The following is a 21,482-nucleotide window of genomic DNA, read 5'->3' on the forward strand; positions in this document are numbered from 1 at the left end:
TCTGTATCTAGTGAGGAGGAAAGGTTATGGTGTAGATGTGTCCCTACCTGGGAAGCTCTGTATCTAGTGAGGAGGACAGGTTATGGTGTAGATGTGTCCCTACCTGGGGAGCTCTGTATCTAGTGAGGAGGACAGGTTATGGTGTAGATGTGTCCCTACCTGGGGAGCTCTGTATCTAGTGAGGAGGACAGGTTATGGTGTAGATGTGTCCCTACCTGGGTAGCTCTGTATCTAGTGAGGACAGGTTATGGTGTAGATGTGTCCCTACCTGGGTAGCTCTGTATCTAGTGAGGAGGACAGTTTGTGGTGTAGATGTGTCCCTACCTGGGGAACTCTGTATCTAGTGAGGAGGACAGGTTATGGTGTAGATGTGTCCCTACCTGGGGAGCTCTGTATCTAGTGAGGACAGGTTATGGTGTAGATGTGTCCCTACCTGGGGAGCTCTGTATCTAGTGAGGACAGGTTATGGTGTAGATGTGTACCTACCTGGGGAGCTCTGTATCTAGTGAGGACATGTTATGGTGTAGATGTGTCCCTACCTGGGTAGCTCTGTATCTAGTGAGGACAGGTTATGGTGTAGATGTGTCCCTACCTGGGGATCTCTGTATCTAGTGAGGACAGGTTATGGTGTAGATGTGTCCCTACCTGGGGAGCTCTGTATCTAGTGAGGAGGACAGATTATGGTGTAGATGTGTCCCTACCTGGGGAGCTCTGTATCTAGTGAGGAGGACAGGTTATGGTGTAGATGTGTCCCTACCTGGGGAGCTCTGTATCTAGTGAGGAGGACAGGTTATGGTGTAGATGTGTCCCTACCTGGGGAGCTCTGTATCTAGTGAGGAGGACAGGTTATGGTGTAGATGTGTCCCTACCTGGGGAGCTCTGTATCTAGTGAGGACAGGTTATGGTGTAGATGTGTCCCTACCTGGGGAGCTCTGTATCTAGTGAGGAGGAAAGGTTATGGTGTAGATGTGTCCCTACCTGGGAAGCTCTGTATCTAGTGAGGACAGGTTATGGTGTAGATGTGTCCCTACCTGGGGAGCTCTGTATCTAGAGAGGAGGACAGGTTATGGTGTAGATGTGTCCCTACCTGGGTAGCTCTGTATCTAGTGAGGACAGGTTATGGTGTAGATGTGTCCCTACCTGGGGAGCTCTGTATCTAGTGAGGAGGAAAGGTTATGGTGTAGATGTGTCCCTACCTGGGTAGCTCTGTATCTAGTGAGGAGGACAGGTTATGGTGTAGATGTGTCCCTACCTGGGGAGCTCTGTATCTAGTGAGGAGGACAGGTTATGGTGTAGATGTGTCCCTACCTGGGGAGCTCTGTATCTAGTGAGGACAGGTTATGGTGTAGATGTGTCCTTACCTGGGGAGCTCTGTATCTAGTGAGGAGGACAGGTTATGGTGTAGATGTGTCCCTACCTGGGTAGCTCTGTATCTAGTGAGGAGGACAGGTTATGGTGTAGATGTGTCCCTACATGGGGAGCTCTGTATCTAGTGAGGAGGAAAGGTTATGGTGTAGATGTGTCCCTACCTGGGGAGCTCTGTATCTAGTGAGGACAGGTTATGGTGTAGATGTGTCCCTACCTGGGTAGCTCTGTATCTAGTGAGGACAGGTTATGGTGTAGATGTGTTCCTACCTGGGGAGCTCTGTATCTAGTGAGGACAGGTTATGGTGTAGATGTGTCCCTACCTGGGGCGCTCTGTATCTAGTGAGGAGGACAGGTTATGGTGTAGATGTGTCCCTACCTGGGGCGCTCTGTATCTAGTGAGGAGGACAGGTTATGGTGTAGATGTGTCCCTACCTGGGGAGCTCTGTATCTAGTGAGGACAGGTTATGGTGTAGATGTGTCCCTACCTGGGGAGCTCTGTATCTAGTGAGGACAGGTTATGGTGTAGATGTGTCCCTACCTGGGTAGCTCTGTATCTAGTGAGGACAGGTTATGGTGTAGATGTGTTCCTACCTGGGGCGCTCTGTGTATATCTGTACTCTGGTACGGAGGCCAGTTTGTGAGCGAGGTCGTGGTGGTGAGACAGAGGAGATCCCTCTCTAGATAGACACTCTGGGGTCTGAAGACCACTGGAGGGAGGGGAGAGGAGACCCTGGTGGGTGGGGGAGGCTGGGGCACTCCTAGAGAGGGGGAATGGTTAGGGCATTAACACACTGCAAACACAACCCCCTCCAGAGAAACACACCCCCCCCCTCCAGAGAAACACACCGCCCTGCAGCACCGCCCCTCCAGAGAAACACGCCCCCCCCTCCAGAGAAACACGCCCCCCCCTCCAGAGAAACACACCGCCCTGCAGCACCGCCCCTCCAGAGAAACACGCCCCCCCCTCCAGAGAAACACGCCCCCCCCCCCCCTCCAGAGAAACACGCCCCCCCCCCCCCCCCTCCAGAGAAACACGCCCCCCCCCTCCTCTCAGACTGAGAATGGGACTTTTCATAAGGTGAGAGCGAACACACACTCCAGGATTGTTTCAGACACACACCTTCCTGAGAGAGACTTACTTTGTTCTATCCAATCACACCTTCCTGAGAGAGAGACTTACTTTGTTCTATCCAATCACACCTTCCTGAGAGAGAGACTTACTTTGTTCTATCCAATCACACCTTCCTGAGAGAGAGACTTACTTTGTTCTATCCAATCACACCTTCCTGAGAGAGACTTACTTTGTTCTATCCAATCACACCTTCCTGAGAGACTTTGTTCTATCCAATCACACCTTACTGAGAGAGAGACTTACTTTGTTCTATCCAATCACACCTTCCTGAGAGAGAGACTTACTTTGTTCTATCCAATCAAACGAGAGCAGAAGCAGAGAGGGGAGATAACTGTTATTATAACTGTTGAACTGACAGAGGAGAGAGGAATGAGGACAGAGAGGACAGAGGGGAGAGAGGACAGAGAGGAGAGAGTTAAACAGAAAGACAGATTATAACTGTTTAACTGACAGAGGACCTAGGACAGAGAGGACAGAGAGGAGAGAGGGGAGAGGGTTAAACAGAAAGACAGATTATAACTGTTTAACTGACAGAGGACCTAGGACAGAGAGAGGACAGAGAGAGGACAGAGAGAGGACAGAGTTAAACAGAAAGACAGATTATAACTGTTTAACTGACAGAGGACATAGGACAGAGAGGACAGAGAGGGAGTTAAACAGAGGCAGAAACAGACAGATTATAACTGTTTAACTGACAGAGGACATAGGACAGAGAGGACAGAGAGGGAGTTAAACAGAGGCAGAAACAGACAGATTATAACTGTTTAACTGACAGAGGACATAGGACAGAGAGGACAGAGAGGGAGTTAAACAGAGGCAGAAACAGACAGATTATAACTGTTTAACTGACAGAGGACATAGGACAGAGAGGACAGAGAGGGAGTTAAACAGAGGCAGAAACAGACAGATTATAACTGTTTAACTGAGGGTTTAAAGGTCAATACATTAAGGAGGGTCTGAAGAGAAGCTACTGTGTGTGCAGGCTTTTACTACAACCCTGCACTATAACACACCTGGTTCTACTAACAGTTGCTCTTCACAAACTTGATTAGCTAGAGGTCAGCTAGAGGTCAGGGATTAGCTAGAGGTCAGCTAGAGATCAGGGATTAGATAGAGGTCAGGGTTCAGGGGTCGTACCTGGACGAGAGCGGTCCGAACGGCGTGCGGAAGCAGGCCACGCCCCTCTGCCGTCTCTTCCTGAAGGCTTGTTCCACCAGCTTGCCCTCGGAGGCCGAGTCCACGCGCCAGAAACTACCTTTCCCAGGCTCCTCCTGGCTACGAGCCACCTTCAGGAAGTAACGGTTCAGAGACAGGTTGTGGCGGATCGAGTTCTGGGAACAGAGGAAGGGGAGGAGAGTTGGTGATACTTCGGAGAGAGAACACAAATTTACATCAAAAACCTAGTTACCTGGTAGTAGGGGTAGGTGACGTGTCTAGTTACCTGGTAGTAGGGGTAGGTGATGTGTCTAGTTACCTGGTAGTAGTGGTAGGTGACGTGTGTAGTTACCTGGTAGTAGGGGTAGGTGATGTGTCTAGTTACCTGGTAGTAGGGGTAGGTGATGTGTCTAGTTACCTGGTAGTAGGGGTAGGTGATGTGTCTAGTTACCTGGTAGTAGTGGTAGGGGTAGGTGATGTGTCTAGTTACCTGGTAGTAGTGGTAGGTGACGTGTCTAGTTACCTGGTAGTAGGGGTAGGTGATGTGTCTAGTTACCTGGTAGTAGGGGTAGGTGATGTGTCTAGTTACCTGGTAGTAGGGGTAGGTGATGTGTCTAGTTACCTGGTAGTAGGGGTAGGTGATGTGTCTAGTTACCTGGTAGTAGGGGTAGGTGATGTGTCTAGTTACCTGGTAGTAGGGGTAGGTGATGTGTCTAGTTACCTGGTAGTAGGGGTAGGTGATGTGTCTAGTTACCTGGTAGTAGGGGTAGGTGATGTGTCTAGTTACCTGGTAGTAGGGGTAGGTGATGTGTCTAGTTACCTGGTAGTAGGGGTAGGTGACGTGTCTAGTTACCTGGTAGTAGGGGTAGGTGATGTGTCTAGTTACCTGGTAGTAGGGGTAGGTGACGTGTCTAGTTACCTGGTAGTAGGGGTAGGTGACGTGTCTAGTTACCTGGTAGTAGGGGTAGGTGACGTGTCTAGTTACCTGGTAGTAGGGGTAGGTGATGTGTCTGGTTACCTGGTAGTAGGGGTAGGTGATGTGTCTAGTTACCTGGTAGTAGTGGTAGGTGACGTGTCTAGTTACCTGGTAGTAGGGGTAGGTGATGTGTCTAGTTACCTGGTAGTAGGGGTAGGTGATGTGTCTAGTTACCTGGTAGTAGGGGTAGGTGACGTGTCTAGTTACCTGGTAGTAGGGGTAGGTGATGTGTCTAGTTACCTGGTAGTAGGGGTAGGTGATGTGTCTAGTTACCTGGTAGTAGGGGTAGGTGATGTGTCTAGTTACCTGGTAGTAGGGGTAGGTGATGTGTCTAGTTACCTGGTAGTAGGGGTAGGTGATGTGTCTAGTTAACTGGTAGTAGGGGTATGTGATGTGTCTAGTTACCTGGTAGTAGGGGTAGGTGACGTGTGTAGTTACCTGGTAGTAGTGGTAGGTGACGTGTCTAGTTACCTGGTAGTAGGGGTAGGTGATGTGTCTAGTTACCTGGTAGTAGGGGTAGGTGATGTGTCTAGTTACCTGGTAGTAGGGGTAGGTGACGTGTCTAGTTACCTGGTAGTAGGGGTAGGTGATGTGTCTAGTTACCTGGTAGTAGGGGTAGGTGATGTGTCTAGTTACCTGGTAGTAGGGGTAGGTGATGTGTCTAGTTACCTGGTAGTAGTGGTAGGTGATGTGTCTAGTTACCTGGTAGTAGTGGTAGGTGATGTGTCTAGTTACCTGGTAGTAGTGGTAGGTGACGTGTGTAGTTACCTGGTAGTAGGGGTAGGTGATGTGTCTAGTTACCTGGTAGTAGGGGTAGGTGATGTGTCTAGTTACCTGGTAGTAGGGGTAGGTGATGTGTCTAGTTACCTGGTAGTAGTGGTAGGGGTAGGTGATGTGTCTAGTTACCTGGTAGTAGTGGTAGGTGACGTGTCTAGTTACCTGGTAGTAGGGGTAGGTGATGTGTCTAGTTACCTGGTAGTAGGGGTAGGTGATGTGTCTAGTTACCTGGTAGTAGGGGTAGGTGATGTGTCTAGTTACCTGGTAGTAGGGGTAGGTGATGTGTCTAGTTACCTGGTAGTAGGGGTAGGTGATGTGTCTAGTTACCTGGTAGTAGGGGTAGGTGATGTGTCTAGTTACCTGGTAGTAGGGGTAGGTGATGTGTCTAGTTACCTGGTAGTAGGGGTAGGTGATGTGTCTAGTTACCTGGTAGTAGGGGTAGGTGATGTGTCTAGTTACCTGGTAGTAGGGGTAGGTGATGTGTCTAGTTACCTGGTAGTAGGGGTAGGTGACGTGTCTAGTTACCTGGTAGTAGGGGTAGGTGACGTGTCTAGTTACCTGGTAGTAGGGGTAGGTGACGTGTCTAGTTACCTGGTAGTAGGGGTAGGTGACGTGTCTAGTTACCTGGTAGTAGGGGTAGGTGACGTGTCTAGTTACCTGGTAGTAGGGGTAGGTGATGTGTCTGGTTACCTGGTAGTAGGGGTAGGTGATGTGTCTAGTTACCTGGTAGTAGTGGTAGGTGACGTGTCTAGTTACCTGGTAGTAGGGGTAGGTGATGTGTCTAGTTACCTGGTAGTAGGGGTAGGTGATGTGTCTAGTTACCTGGTAGTAGGGGTAGGTGACGTGTCTAGTTACCTGGTAGTAGGGGTAGGTGATGTGTCTAGTTACCTGGTAGTAGGGGTAGGTGATGTGTCTAGTTACCTGGTAGTAGGGGTAGGTGATGTGTCTAGTTACCTGGTAGTAGGGGTAGGTGATGTGTCTAGTTACCTGGTAGTAGGGGTAGGTGATGTGTCTAGTTAACTGGTAGTAGGGGTATGTGATGTGTCTAGTTACCTGGTAGTAGGGGTAGGTGATGTGTCTAGTTACCTGGTAGTAGGGGTAGGTGATGTGTCTAGTTACCTGGTAGTAGGGGTAGGTGATGTGTCTAGTTACCTGGTAGTAGTGGTAGGTGACGTGTCTAGTTACCTGGTAGTAGGGGTAGGTGACGTGTCTAGTTACCTGGTAGTAGGGGTAGGTGACGTGTCTAGTTACCTGGTAGTAGGGGTAGGTGACGTGTCTAGTTACCTGGTAGTAGTGGTAGGTGACGTGTCTAGTTACCTGGTAGTAGGGGTAGGTGACGTGTCTAGTTACCTGGTAGTAGGGGTAGGTGACGTGTCTAGTTACCTGGTAGTAGGGGTAGGTGACGTGTCTAGTTACCTGGTAGTAGGGGTAGGTGACGTGTCTAGTTACCTGGTAGTAGTGGTAGGTGACGTGTCTAGTTACCTGGTAGTAGGGGTAGGTGACGTGTCTAGTTACCTGGTAGTAGGGGTAGGTGACGTGTCTAGTTACCTGGTAGTAGTGGTAGGTGACGTGTCTAGTTACCTGGTAGTAGGGGTAGGTGATGTGTCTAGTTACCTGGTAGTAGGGGTAGGTGATGTGTCTAGTTACCTGGTAGTAGGGGTAGGTGACGTGTCTAGTTACCTGGTAGTAGGGGTAGGTGATGTGTCTAGTTACCTGGTAGTAGTGGTAGGTGACATGTCTAGTTACCTGGTAGTAGGGGTAGGTGACGTGTCTAGTTACCTGGTAGTAGGGGTAGGTGATGTGTCTAGTTACCTGGTAGTAGGGGTAGGTGATGTGTCTAGTTACCTGGTAGTAGGGGTAGGTGACGTGTCTAGTTACCTGGTAGTAGGGGTAGGTGATGTGTCTGGTTACCTGGTAGTAGGGGTAGGTGATGTGTCTAGTTACCTGGTAGTAGTGGTAGGTGATGTGCCTAGTTACCTGGTAGTAGTGGTAGGTGATGTGTCTAGTTACCTGGTAGTAGGGGTAGGTGATGTGTCTAGTTACCTGGTAGTAGTGGTAGGTGATGTGTCTAGTTACCTGGTAGTAGTGGTAGGTGATGTGCCTAGTTACCTGGTAGTAGTGGTAGGTGATGTGTCTAGTTACCTGGTAGTAGGGGTAGGTGATGTGTCTAGTTACCTGGTAGTAGGGGTAGGTGATGTGTCTAGTTACCTGGTAGTAGTGGTAGGGGTAGGTGATGTGTCTAGTTACCTGGTAGTAGTGGTAGGTGACGTGTGTAGTTACCTGGTAGTAGGGGTAGGTGATGTGTCTAGTTACCTGGTAGTAGGGGTAGGTGATGTGTCTAGTTACCTGGTAGTAGGGGTAGGTGATGTGTCTAGTTACCTGGTAGTAGGGGTAGGTGACGTGTCTAGTTACCTGGTAGTAGGGGTAGGTGACGTGTCTAGTTACCTGGTAGTAGTGGTAGGTGACGTGTCTAGTTACCTGGTAGTAGGGGTAGGTGACGTGTCTAGTTACCTGGTAGTAGTGGTAGGTGACGTGTCTAGTTACCTGGTAGTAGGGGTAGGTGACGTGTCTAGTTACCTGGTAGTAGGGGTAGGTGACGTGTCTAGTTACCTGGTAGTAGGGGTAGGTGACGTGTCTAGTTACCTGGTAGTAGGGGTAGGTGACGTGTCTAGTTACCTGGTAGTAGTGGTAGGTGACGTGTCTAGTTACCTGGTAGTAGGGGTAGGTGACGTGTCTAGTTACCTGGTAGTAGGGGTAGGTGACGTGTCTAGTTACCTGGTAGTAGTGGTAGGTGACGTGTCTAGTTACCTGGTAGTAGTGGTAGGTGACGTGTCTAGTTACCTGGTAGTAGTGGTAGGTGATGTGTCTAGTTACCTGGTAGTAGGGGTAGGTGATGTGTCTAGTTACCTGGTAGTAGGGGTAGGTGACGTGTCTAGTTACCTGGTAGTAGGGGTAGGTGATGTGTCTAGTTACCTGGTAGTAGTGGTAGGTGACGTGTCTAGTTACCTGGTAGTAGGGGTAGGTGACGTGTCTAGTTACCTGGTAGTAGGGGTAGGTGATGTGTCTAGTTACCTGGTAGTAGGGGTAGGTGATGTGTCTAGTTACCTGGTAGTAGGGGTAGGTGACGTGTCTAGTTACCTGGTAGTAGGGGTAGGTGATGTGTCTGGTTACCTGGTAGTAGGGGTAGGTGATGTGTCTAGTTACCTGGTAGTAGTGGTAGGTGATGTGCCTAGTTACCTGGTAGTAGTGGTAGGTGATGTGTCTAGTTACCTGGTAGTAGGGGTAGGTGATGTGTCTAGTTACCTGGTAGTAGTGGTAGGTGATGTGTCTAGTTACCTGGTAGTAGTGGTAGGTGATGTGCCTAGTTACCTGGTAGTAGTGGTAGGTGATGTGTCTAGTTACCTGGTAGTAGGGGTAGGTGATGTGTCTAGTTACCTGGTAGTAGGGGTAGGTGATGTGTCTAGTTACCTGGTAGTAGTGGTAGGGGTAGGTGATGTGTCTAGTTACCTGGTAGTAGTGGTAGGTGACGTGTGTAGTTACCTGGTAGTAGGGGTAGGTGATGTGTCTAGTTACCTGGTAGTAGGGGTAGGTGATGTGTCTAGTTACCTGGTAGTAGGGGTAGGTGATGTGTCTAGTTACCTGGTAGTAGGGGTAGGTGATGTGTCTAGTTACCTGGTAGTAGGGGTAGGTGATGTGTCTAGTTACCTGGTAGTAGGGGTAGGTGATGTGTCTAGTTACCTGGTAGTAGGGGTAGGTGTGTGTCTAGTTACCTGCCAGCCCTTGTCTGCAGTGCGATAGTAGGGGTAGTGTTTGGTGATGTGTGTGTAGATTCCAGACAGGGTCAGCTGTCTGTCTGGTGCTGAAGAGATGGCCTGGACTATCAACTGGGCGTACGAGTAGGGAGGCTTAGATTCATCCTGGATAAGACAGGAGAGAGGGGTTAATATATATATATATATATATATATATATATATATATATATATATATCTCACACACACACACACACACACACAGAGTGAAGTATACCTTGGGGCTGTCTCCACCGCCGGACTCTCCGTGTTGCTCGGCAACGCCCCGCTGTTGCTCGGAGACAGCCTTGGCAGCGAACTCCGCAGCCAGCTGGAGGTCAGATGTCACGTTGCGTCCGTAGCGATAACCCGATGACCCCGCACCCCTCGGACTGGCCGGGCACGAGTTAGGAACACTGGAGGGGAGGATGAGAGGAGAGAAGGAGAGAAGGATGAGAAGGAGAGGAGAGAAGAAGGAGAGGAGAAGGAAAGGAGAGAAGGATGAGAGGGGAGAAGGAAAGGAGAGAAGGATGAGAGGGGAGAAGGAGAGGAGAATGAGAGGAGAGAAGGATGAGAGAAGGATGAGAGAAGGAGGAGGAGAATGAGAAGGAAAAGAGAGAAGGATTAGAGGGGAGGAGGAGAATGAGAAGGAAAGGAGAGAAGGAAAGGAGAGAAGGATGAGAGAAGGATGAGAGAAGGAAAGGAGAGAAGTTAAGGAGAGAAGGATTAGAGGGGAGGAGGAGAATGAGAAGGAAAGGAGAGAAGGAAAGGAGAGAAGGAAAGGAGAGAAGGAAAGGAGAGAAGGAAAGGAGAGAAGGAAAGGAGAGAAGGATGAGAGGGGAGAAGGAAAGGAGAGAAGGATGACAGGGGAGAAGGAGAGGAGAATGAGAAGGAGAGGAGAGAAGGATGACAGGGGAGAATGAGAAGGAGAGGAGAGAAGGATGAGAGAAGGATGAGAGAAGGAGGAGAGAAGGAGGAGGAAAAGAGAGAAGGATTAGAGGGGAGGAGGAGAATGAGAAGGAAAGGAGAGAAGGAAAGGAGAGAAGGATGAGAGAAGGATGAGAGAAGGAAAGGAGAGAAGGAAAGGAGAGAAGGATTAGAGGGGAGGAGGAGAATGAGAAGGAAAGGAGAGAAGGAAAGGAGAGAAGGAAAGGAGAGAAGGAAAGGAGAGAAGGAAAGGAGAGAAGGATGATGAGAGAGACAGTAAGATCTAGAATAGAATAGGGTAACTCCACCTAAGGGAATTGCGAATGCACTCATTTTTTTTTTTATCTTAAAAATGTATGTCAAGGAGAAACCATCGAGTTCAAAGTTGAACAAAACATACAATCCTAGGACTACTTTAAACATTTTACACGGAACATTTGACAAGAACCCATTACCTGGAACAACTGTGCAGATTTACTGAGCGCCGCCAGCCCCTACACTGTGTTCCAGATTAATTTATTTGGACCGTGGTGATTTGTAACACTGAAAGAGGCCCCTGGGTGTCACCATAACCCACCATATGACAACACCACCAAACTATCACCACATGGTGACGCCATCACTACTATAACAGAGCTATACTATCACCGCTAAAATAACCTCCCACTGTGCCAATAACACCACCATACCATCACCACTAAAATAACCACCCACTGTGCCAATAACACCACTAAAATAACCTCCCACTGTGCCAATAACACCACCATACTATCACCACTAAAATAACCTCCCACTGTGCCAATAACACCACCATACCATCACCACTAATATAACCTCCCACTGTGCCAATAACACCACCATACCATCACCACTAAAATAACCACCCACTGTGCCAATAACACCACTAAAATAACCTCCCACTGTGCCAATAACACCACCATACTATCACCACTAAAATAACCTCCCACTGTGCCAATAACACCACCATACCATCACCACTAATATAACCTCCCACTGTGCCAATAACACCACCATACCATCACCACTAAAATAACCTCCCACTGTGTCAATAACACCACTAAAATAACCTCCCACTGTGCCAATAACACCACTAAAATAACCTCCCACTGTGCCAATAACACCACTAAAATAACCTCCCACTGTGCCAATAACACCACCATACTATCACCACTAAAATAACCTCCCACTGTGCCAATAACACCACCATACTATCACCACTAAAATAACCTCCCACTGTGCCAATAACACCACCATACTATCACCGCTAAAATAACCTCCCACTGTGCCAATAACACCACCATACTATCACCACTAAAATAACCTCCCACTGTGTCAATAACACCACCATACTATCACCACTAAAATAACCTCCCACTGTGCCAATAACACCACTAAAATAACCTCCCACTGTGCCAATAACACCACCATACTAATCACCACTAAAATAACCTCCCACTGTGCCAATAACACCACTAAAATAACCTCCCACTGTGCCAATAACACCACCATACTAATCACCACTAAAATAGGGGTAGGTGATGTGTCTAGACGAACGCCACACACCTCTGATCCCATGTATTAGATACCATCTCCTGCTGTCTGATCCCATGTATTAGATACCATCTCCTGCTGTCTGATCCCATGTATTAGATACCATCTCCTGCTGTCTGATCCCATGTATTAGATACCATCTCCTCCTGCTGTCTGATCCCATGTATTAGATACCATCTCCTGCTGTCTGATCCCATGTATTAGATACCATCTCCTCCTGCTGTCTGATCCCATGTATTAGATACCATCTCCTCCTGCTGTCTGATCCCATGTATTAGATACCATCTCCTCCTGCTGTCTGATCCCATGTATTAGATACCATCTCCTGCTGCTGTCTGATCCCATGTATTAGATACCATCTCCTCCTGCTGTCTGATCCCATGTATTAGATACCATCTCCTGCTGTCTGATCCCATGTATTAGATACCATCTCCTGCTGCTGTCTGATCCCATGTATTAGATACCATCTCCTCCTGCTGTCTGATCCCATGTATTAGATACCATCTCCTCCTGCTGTCTGATCCCATGTATTAGATACCATCTCCTCCTGCTGTCTGATCCCATGTATTAGATACCATCTCCTCCTGCTGTCTGATCCCATGTATTAGATACCATCTCCTGCTGTCTGATCCCATGTATTAGATACCATCTCCTCCTGCTGTCTGATCCCATGTATTAGATACCATCTCCTCCTGCTGTCTGATCCCATGTATTAGATACCATCTCCTCCTGCTGTCTGATCCCATGTATTAGATACCATCTCCTGCTGTCTGATCCCATGTATTAGATACCATCTCCTGCTGCTGTCTGATCCCATGTATTAGATACCATCTCCTCCTGCTGTCTGATCCCATGTATTAGATACCATCTCCTCCTGCTGTCTGATCCCATGTATTAGATACCATCTCCTGCTGTCTGATCCCATGTATTAGATACCATCTCCTGCTGCTGTCTGATCCCATGTATTAGATACCATCTCCTCCTGCTGTCTGATCCCATGTATTAGATACCATCTCCTCCTGCTGTCTGATCCCATGTATTAGATACCATCTCCTCCTGCTGTCTGATCCCATGTATTAGATACCATCTCCTGCTGTCTGATCCCATGTATTAGATACCATCTCCTCCTGCTGTCTGATCCCATGTATTAGATACCATCTCCTGCTGCTGTCTGATCCCATGTATTAGATACCATCTCCTCCTGCTGTCTGATCCCATGTATTAGATACCATCTCCTCCTGCTGTCTGATCCCATGTATTAGATACCATCTCCTCCTGCTGTCTGATCCCATGTATTAGATACCATCTCCTCCTGCTGTCTGATCCCATGTATTAGATACCATCTCCTGCTGCTGTTGTCTGATCCCATGTATTAGATACCATCTCCTGCTATTCAAGCCTGCTCTGCTCTTATTGGATGCTGTATAAAACACATGTGGTCTGTCACCCCTCCATCTGGAGAGCTACTGGGGTCTTGGTTCTTGGTCCAACCCTGCTCAAACACACCAGTCAGCTTATCAAGGTTCCTGTAGAGCAGCTGATATTTTACAACGTGGTTGTGTTAGAGCAGGGCTGGAGTAAAAGCCTGCACCCCCAGCAGCTGGAATCTCCTGGAGGATGGTTGACCACCCGGCAACATTACATTTATAACCAAATACTGTGAGTGGCCCAGCCAGAGCCCGGACTTGAACCCGATCAAACATCTCTGAAGAGACCTGAAAATAACTGTGCAGCGACGCTCCCCATCCAACCTGACAGAGCTTGAGAGGATCTGCAGAGAAAAATGGGAGAAATTTCCCCAAATACAGGTGTGCCAAGCTTGTAGCGTCAAACCCAAGAAGACTCGATGCTGTAATCGCTGCCGAAGGTGCTTCAACAAAGTACTGAGGGAAGGGTCTGAATACTTACGTAAAATGTGATATATATTTATATGTATTTACTTTGTAATTATGGGGTATTGTGATGTCATTATGGGGTATTGTGATGTCATTATGGGGTATTGTGTGTAGATTGATGAGGTGGGGGGGGGGACGATATAATCCAATTTAGAATAAGGCTTTAACGTTAACAAAAGGTGTAAAAAGTCAAGTGGTTTGAATACTTTCTGAAGGCACTGTATATCCCTACGTTACAGTGGGAAGATCCCAAGACCACACACACACACACACACAGGCCCCTCCTCTGGGCAGCAAAGTAAACACTGGTTTCCAGGGGAGAGTGTGTGTGTGTGTTTGTTTTGGCTCAGATGCTGTAGTGCGTCTGCAGGTGGTTCAAACAAAAGAAGAGGAAGGAGAGATGAGGAAGAAGAAGAGTGAAAGACGTATGAAAGGAGAGAGAAAGAAAATAGACAGGAAAAGTTAGATTTAAAAAACGTTCAAACTCAAATTAAACTGTACAACTATAAAACTATAATCAAAACAACCGTAGAACTATAATCAAACAACCGTAGAACTAGCTGGAGCTATAATCAAACAACCGTAGAACTAGCTGGAACTATAATCAAACAACCGTAGAACTAGCTGGAGCTATAATCAAACAACCGTAGAACTATAATCAAACAACCGTAGAACTAGCTGGAGCTATAATCAAACAACCGTAGAACTAGCTGGAACTATAATCAAACAACCGTAGAACTAGCTGGAGCTATAATCAAACAACCGTAGAACTATAATCAAACAACCGTAGAGCTAGCTGGAGCTATAATCAAACAACCGTAGAACTATAATCAAACAACCGTAGAGCTAGCTGGAGCTATAATCAAACAACCGTAGAGCTATAATCAAACAACCGTAGAACTAGCTGGAACTATAATCAAACAACCGTAGAGCTATAATCAAACAGCCGTAGAGCTATAATCAAACAACCGTAGAGCTATAATCAAACAACCGTAGAACTATAATCAAACAACCGTAGAACTATAATCAAACAACCGTAGAACTAACTGGAGCTATAATCAAACAACCGTAGAGCTATAATCAAACAACCGTAGAGCTATAATCAAACAACCGTAGAGCTATAATCAAACAACCGTAGAGCTATAATCAAACAACCGTAGAGCTATAATCAAACAACCGTAGAGCTATAATCAAACAACCGTAGAGCTATAATCAAACAACCGTAGAGCTATAATCAAACAACCGTAGAGCTATAATCAAACAACCGTAGAGCTATAATCAAACAACCGTAGAGCTATAATCAAACAACCGTAGAACTATAATCAAACAACCGTATAACTAACTGGAGCTATAATCAAACAACCGTAGAGCTATAATCAAACAACCGTAGAGCTATAATCAAACAACCGTAGAACTATAATCAAACAACCGTATAACTAACTGGAGCTATAATCAAACAACCGTAGAACTATAATCAAACAACCGTAGAACTATAATCAAACAACCGTATAACTAACTGGAGCTATAATCAAACAACCGTAGAACTATAATCAAACAACCGTATAACTAACTGGAGCTATAATCAAACAACCGTAGAACTATAATCAAACAACCGTAGAACTATAATCAAACAACCGTAGAACTATAAATCAAACAACCGTAGAACTATAAATCAAACAACCATAGAACTATAAATCAAACAACCATAGAACTAACTGGAGCTATAATCAAACAACCGTAGAACTATAATCAAACAACCGTAGAACTATAATCAAACAACCGTAGAACTATATTTAAACAACCGTAGAACTAGCTGGAACTATAATCAAACAACCGTAGAACTATAATCAAACAACCGTAGAACTATAATCAAACAACCGTAGAACTAGCTGGAACTATAATCAAACAACCGTAGAACTATAATCAAACAACCGTAGAGCTAGCTGGAGCTATAATCAAACAACCGTAGAACTATAATCAAACAACCGTAGAACTATAATCAAACAACCGTAGAACTATAATCAAACAACCGTAGAACTATAATCAAACAACCGTAGAACTATAATCAAACAACCGTAGAACTAGCTGGAACTATAATCAAACAACCGTAGAACTAGCTGGAACTATAATCAATACAACCGTAGAACTATAATCAAACAACCGTAGAACTAGCTGGAACTATAATCAAACAACCGTAGAACTATAATCAAACAACCGTAGAACTATAATCAAACAACCGTAGAGCTATAATCAAACAACCGTAGAGCTATAATCAAACAACCGTAGAACTAGCTGGAAAAGTACAATGATACAACTCTAGAACTATGTAAATAGGTGTACAACTATGGAACTATGCAAATAGGCGTACAACTCTAGAACTATGCAAATAGGCGTACAACTCTAGAACTATGCAAATAGGCGTACAACTCTAGAACTATGCAAATAGGCGTACAACTCTAGAACTATGCAAATAGGCGTACAACTCTAGAACTATGCAAATAGGCGTACAACTCTAGAACTATGCAAATAGGCGTACAACTCTAGAACTATGCAAATAGGCGTACAACTCTAGAACTATGCAAATAGGCGTACAACTCTAGAACCTCCAAAGGACACAACTGTAGAACTAGAGAAATAGATAGTTGTAATTAACAGGGTGGTAACCCCTGTCATTAACCTCTCACAACCTTTTCTTCACTCATGTATTCTTTAATAAATCAGTCTTTTTTCAGCACCTTACTTGTGCTACAAACGACAACACTCCACCCCCTCCTCTCCCTACACATCCCTCCTCTTCTCCGTCTTTCTCCCCCCCCCCCCCCCCCCCCCCCCCCCAACAGTGTCAGCACGAGAACTGCCAAGGAGAGGGGGAGGTTTGGGGAGAATATAAACACACACAGTATAAACTTGTCCAACTAGATCAGTGGCTCGTATTACCATGTGAAGGCCCAATGTTTTTGTTTTGGGAGTGTGTGTGTGTGTGTGTGTGTGTGTGTGTGTGTGTGTGTGTGTGTGTGTGTGTGTATGTACGTATATGTGTTAGTGTGTTAATTGTTGTGGGGGGGTAGCAAGCCTGAAAAAGGTCACAGTGTGATAGGAGCGAGGGAAGGGGTGTGTGTGTGTATGGGGGAGAGTGTGTGTATGGGGGAGTGTGTGTATGGGGGAGTGTGTGTGTGTGTATGGGGGAGAGTGTGTGAGTGTGTGTATGGGGGGGAGTGAGTGTGTTAGTGAGTGTGTGCTGGAGTATGTGTGAGAGTGGGGCCTAAGGGGGAGCTCTGAAAAGGAAACCAGTGAGTGGAGAGCAGGAGAAAAAAACACAAGCCGAGGCAAAAAAAAACAAAAAAAAACCTGGGGTTGGACCAATCAGGAGCCTGCTAGCGGCTGCCCTGCCATATATGGCTTGTGTACACATACTATGACACCGGATGGCCCACGTGGTGCAGGACAACACACACACCACCAGGGGGAGACAGACACACAGGGAATGTGCTAGAATACTTCCTCTTTCCAGGTTTTTTAAAATTCTGACTCAAAGTATTGGGCGAGTGTTTTCAGGTGCCTATGTCCAAACAGTAAAGAAGATAATAATAATAATAATAATAATAATAATAATAATAATAATAATAATAACAATAACAATAATAATAATAATAAAAGGATAGAATTTTTCAAAACGGATAAATGTTTTTATTGTAAATTAAATTTATAGGAAATTAAAATGACTAAAACCCAGATATAAAAGTACGTAGAAAAGATAAGAGCTATATATTGAAATAAAAGATAGAGCTATATCTTGAAATAAAAGATAGAGCTATATCTTGAAATAAAAGATAGAGCTATATCTTGAAATAAGATCATGTTGTTAGACACTAGACAAATAAGGGACAATCTGAAATTCCCCTGAATGATGATGTCATGGCACGAGCCTCCACTAAAGCCAATTCAGAGATTCTGAACGTGTGTGTGTGAGCAGGCATGTGTTGGTGTGTCTCCTCACCTGAGGGTCCCTGTCGGAGAGGGTAGCGGGCTGACCAGGTGTCGCAGGTCCTCGTGGTGCATTGTGGGAATGCTGATCTTGAGGGGGGAGATGTGTGGGAGGAGGGTGAGGCGGGGCGGGGGAGACCGCTGCTCCTCCTCTCTCGACTCCTCCCCAGACAACAGAGAGGAGAACTGGATTTTGATCACTGTACTGGGGAACCTGAACACACATCTAGGAGGAGGAGAGGGAAGAGGAGGAGAGGGAAGGGGAGGAGAGGGAAGAGGGAAGAGGAGGAGAGGGAAGAGGAGGAGAGGGGGAAAGGGAAGAGGAGAGGAGGAAAGGGAAGAGGAGATCGGGAGGAAGACGGACGGAGGTGTTTACTTCAGTATATATCTTAGAGTTACTAGACATCTCTTCAGTAGAACACTTCCTACTTCCTGGTAGTGCAGGCTTTAGTTCCAACCCAGCAATAAGTTTAAAACCTCTACAGAGTCGGCGGGTTCCTCCGCGGGACGGTTGAGCTAACGTAGGCTAATGTGATTGGCATGAGGTTGTAAGTAACAAGAACATTTCCCAGGACGTAGACATACCTGATATTGGCATAAAGCTTAAATTCTTGTTAATCTAACTGCACCGTCTAATTTACAGTAGCTATTACAGTGAACTAATACCATGCTATTGTTTGAGGAGAGTGCACAATTATGAACTTGAACATGTATTAATAAACCAATTAGCCACATTTGGTCAGTCTTGATACAATATCTTGAACAGAAATGCAATGGTTCATTGAATCAGGCTAAAACTTTGCACATACACTGCTGCCATCTAGTGGCCAAAATCTAAATGGCACCTAAAGTCCTAAGTTAGATAAGGAAATGTATTATAATTTACCAGATCTAATGTGTTACATTCTCCTACATTAATTTAACATTTCCACAAACTTCAGTGTTTCCTTTCAAATGATGGGTAACGATGCTTCGTGGGTAACTGTTGTTGATGTGAGCAGAGGGTCCCTGGTTCGCGCCCGGCTGGGGACGGTCTAAAGTTATACTGTTACATTGGCAGTCATTGTAAATAAGAATGTGTTCTTAATTGACTTGCCTAATTAAAGATTTATTTAATAACATTTAAAAATGGTGTGTCCTACCACTTCGAGGCCGAGCCGTTGTTGCTCCTAGACGTTTCCCCTTCACAATAACAGCACTTATAGTTGACTGGGGGGCAGCTCTAGCAGGGCAGACATTTTACAACCTGACTTGTTGCCACGTTGAAAGTCACTGAGCTCATCACTAAGGCCATTCTACTGCCAATGTTTGTCTATGGAGATTGCATGGCCGTGTGTTCGATTATATACAGCTGTCAGGAACAGGTGCGGCTGAAATAAACGAATCCACTCATTTGAAGGAGTGTCCACGTACTTTTGGCCATGTATTATTCATGTATATATTAAACCCCTTCAAATTAGTGGATTAGTGTGTGATGTCTGTCTATAGATTTTTTTTTTTTTTGGGGGGGGGGGGGGGGGGGGGGGGGGATAATGTGTGTATTTTTTGTATTATTTCTTGCTAGGTATTAGTGCCCTGTTGGGAGCTAGAAACACACGTATTTTACTGAGCCTGCAAATCTGTGTTACGCGACCAATAAACTTTGATTTGATAGTAAATAGCCGTCATGCTGACTTGAGAGTGACTGTTTACATTCTGGTGTTTACGGGACGCAATGTCGCCACCGCCGTCCGTCAAAGTGAGTAGCTAGTTAACACAAATTAACTCGTCCGTCAAAACCACAGTGAGTAGCTAGTTAATACAAATTAACTCTAAAATGTTTCCGTTTAGCTACACTGCGCAGTCTCCTAAAAAAAACCTTCCATACGACTTTACTCACGTCTGCAATGGATTCACTTTAGCTAAACAGCTCAAGTTAGCTCGTATCTTCCCAATGTAGTTTTAAACCAAGTTAGGAGACTGTGGATATATATATATATATATATATATATATATATATATATATATATATATATATAACAATGTATTTTCAATGCGAATGGTTAATGCATAGAGTAGACAACTTTGACTAGTGGTCTGAACTTTCTAACTTAAAGTAGGAAGCTAAAAATGTGAATTGTGGCAGGTGTTTGTTTATAAACAAGTCCCCCAAAAAAGTTTGCTTAACATAACTAGCATGCTAATGTTGCTAACTTTACAGTAGGCAGCTAAAAACTGTGACTTGTGGCAGGTACTTACTCCCGGGGCAGCTGCAGGGGAGGCGCGCCTCTCCTCTGAAACACGCCGTCCACGAACACGCCGTTCTTCCCGAGGCAGCGCAGCGAAAACCCGCACGGCTCCTCGAAGGTGATCTGGAGGTGCCGCCGAGAGATGAAGCTCGAGTGACCCATGTTTATATCCACGGAGCCGTGCGACGAGTTACGGCCTACGGTCACCGTCCGCTGCCTCATGACGAAATCAAAGTCCCGGCCTTCGAGCCTGGCCAGGGCCCGAGGAGGAGACTCGAGGCGAGGAGGCATCGCGCAGCCCCGACTCAGCACCGAAGAGCCCGAGAAGGTGAAATTGGGAGGGTATGCGGGTGAGGTCACCCCGACTCGAACAGGGCTGCACGGGGCAGATTGCAAGGCCAGTAGGGCTTGAGCTCCCGTGTCGTCCCGAAAGTCTGCCATCTTCTTTTTTGGGGGGGTGGGGTGGAGGGGGGGGGTTGAATACAAACACACTCTCGACTCTCAGACACACAGGTCCCAGTAACGTGAAGGGTTATTGGACGGGCCGCTCACGAGCTCCGTCGCTGTGGGAGAGAGACAGAAACAACATGGATTCTGGCCGCGGCGAAAACCCGGGGTGAATGAGGGAGTGTGAATCCGGAAATGGCGTTAGTTTCGAAAAAGTTGTCTCGACCCTCAGTCCAATAACACCGATAAGAGAAGTGGTAAACATCACACTGTTGCTGCTCAATATATACACCCCCAGCCCATAACCCACGAGGCCTATTTATTTGTAGCATTGTTCAAGACCAGAATGACTTATTATTGAAGATGTTAGGCATATTGGAATCTTATTTAACAATATTATCTTAAGATGAATTGTTTTTGTCTTATTTGTTTCTAAACGGGAAAAGGAGGCTTTGGACGGGAGAGGGTTAATGCTCGTTTCCAGGAACCGGACGACACGTGCGTGACACATGGCATTGGTTCCGGGCCAGAATGAGAAATGTTTTTTAATTTGAGCAGATTTACTTGTTTGGTCACTGCTATCCCCGACTGTTTGTTCGTAACATGAAGGTGAACTTTTCACTGTGTGAAGGAGATGAACTTGGTGACCAGAGATTCTCTCTACACTGTGTTTATAAATGCGGAAAGTACAAGAGAACTGGAAAGTGTGGAGAGTGGATCAGTAGTTTGGAATGGGACCAGGCGAGTTACCACCCTAACGGGAAAAAAGATTGCAGTCAGTGCAATTTAACTGCACTTAAAGTCTAACAGCTGTATGTTACAAATACTGCGTACAAAATAGCACTGTTTTTTTATATATATATTTTTAAATAGAGTAATTATACTGCATCCAAAATACCACAGTTGACTGATGTTTCAAAACTAATATTTGTTTGTTGTTGTGGTTGTATGGGCAGCGCTGTGTATTTACATCCACACGAGGGCGGTATTGGGATCGGAAACGAAACCTACGTAATGACCCGACAACACGACAATTAGGCTTAAATTAATACATTATAAATATGTATTGATCAATCAAAAAATATATATATATATTGTGTGTGTGTGTGTGTGTGTGTGTGTGTGTGTCTGTGTGTGTGTGTGTGTGTGTGTGTGTGTGTGTGTGTGTGTGTGTGTGTGTCTGTGTGTGTGTGTGTGTGTGTGTGTGTGTGTGTGTGTGTGTGTGTGTGTG

At 45.9% G+C, this 21,482-nt stretch overlaps 1 protein-coding gene across 2 annotated transcripts in view; it reads right to left on the bottom strand.

Annotated features, from left to right (window-relative positions):
- Positions 1–21,058, bottom strand: part of LOC118940216 (forkhead box protein K1-like) — a 29,410-nt gene extending 8,352 nt beyond the window's left edge. For both annotated transcript variants that reach the window (XM_036948684.1, XM_036948683.1), the window contains exons 1-6: positions 19,815–21,058; positions 17,590–17,802; positions 9,437–9,614; positions 9,179–9,325; positions 3,638–3,831; positions 1,960–2,126 (exon numbers count right to left, since the gene is read on the bottom strand). In XM_036948684.1, the coding sequence (XP_036804579.1) occupies positions 1,960–2,126; positions 3,638–3,831; positions 9,179–9,325; positions 9,437–9,614; positions 17,590–17,802; positions 19,815–20,245 (1,330 nt within the window). In that variant the 5' untranslated portion in view covers positions 20,246–21,058. The remainder of the gene's footprint in view (positions 1–1,959; positions 2,127–3,637; positions 3,832–9,178; positions 9,326–9,436; positions 9,615–17,589; positions 17,803–19,814) is intronic.
- Between the last annotated feature and the right edge of the window lie 424 nt (positions 21,059–21,482).

Source organism: Oncorhynchus mykiss, chromosome 17 (genome assembly GCF_013265735.2).
Source record: "Oncorhynchus mykiss isolate Arlee chromosome 17, USDA_OmykA_1.1, whole genome shotgun sequence".
Taxonomy (NCBI): Eukaryota; Metazoa; Chordata; class Actinopteri; order Salmoniformes; family Salmonidae; genus Oncorhynchus; species Oncorhynchus mykiss.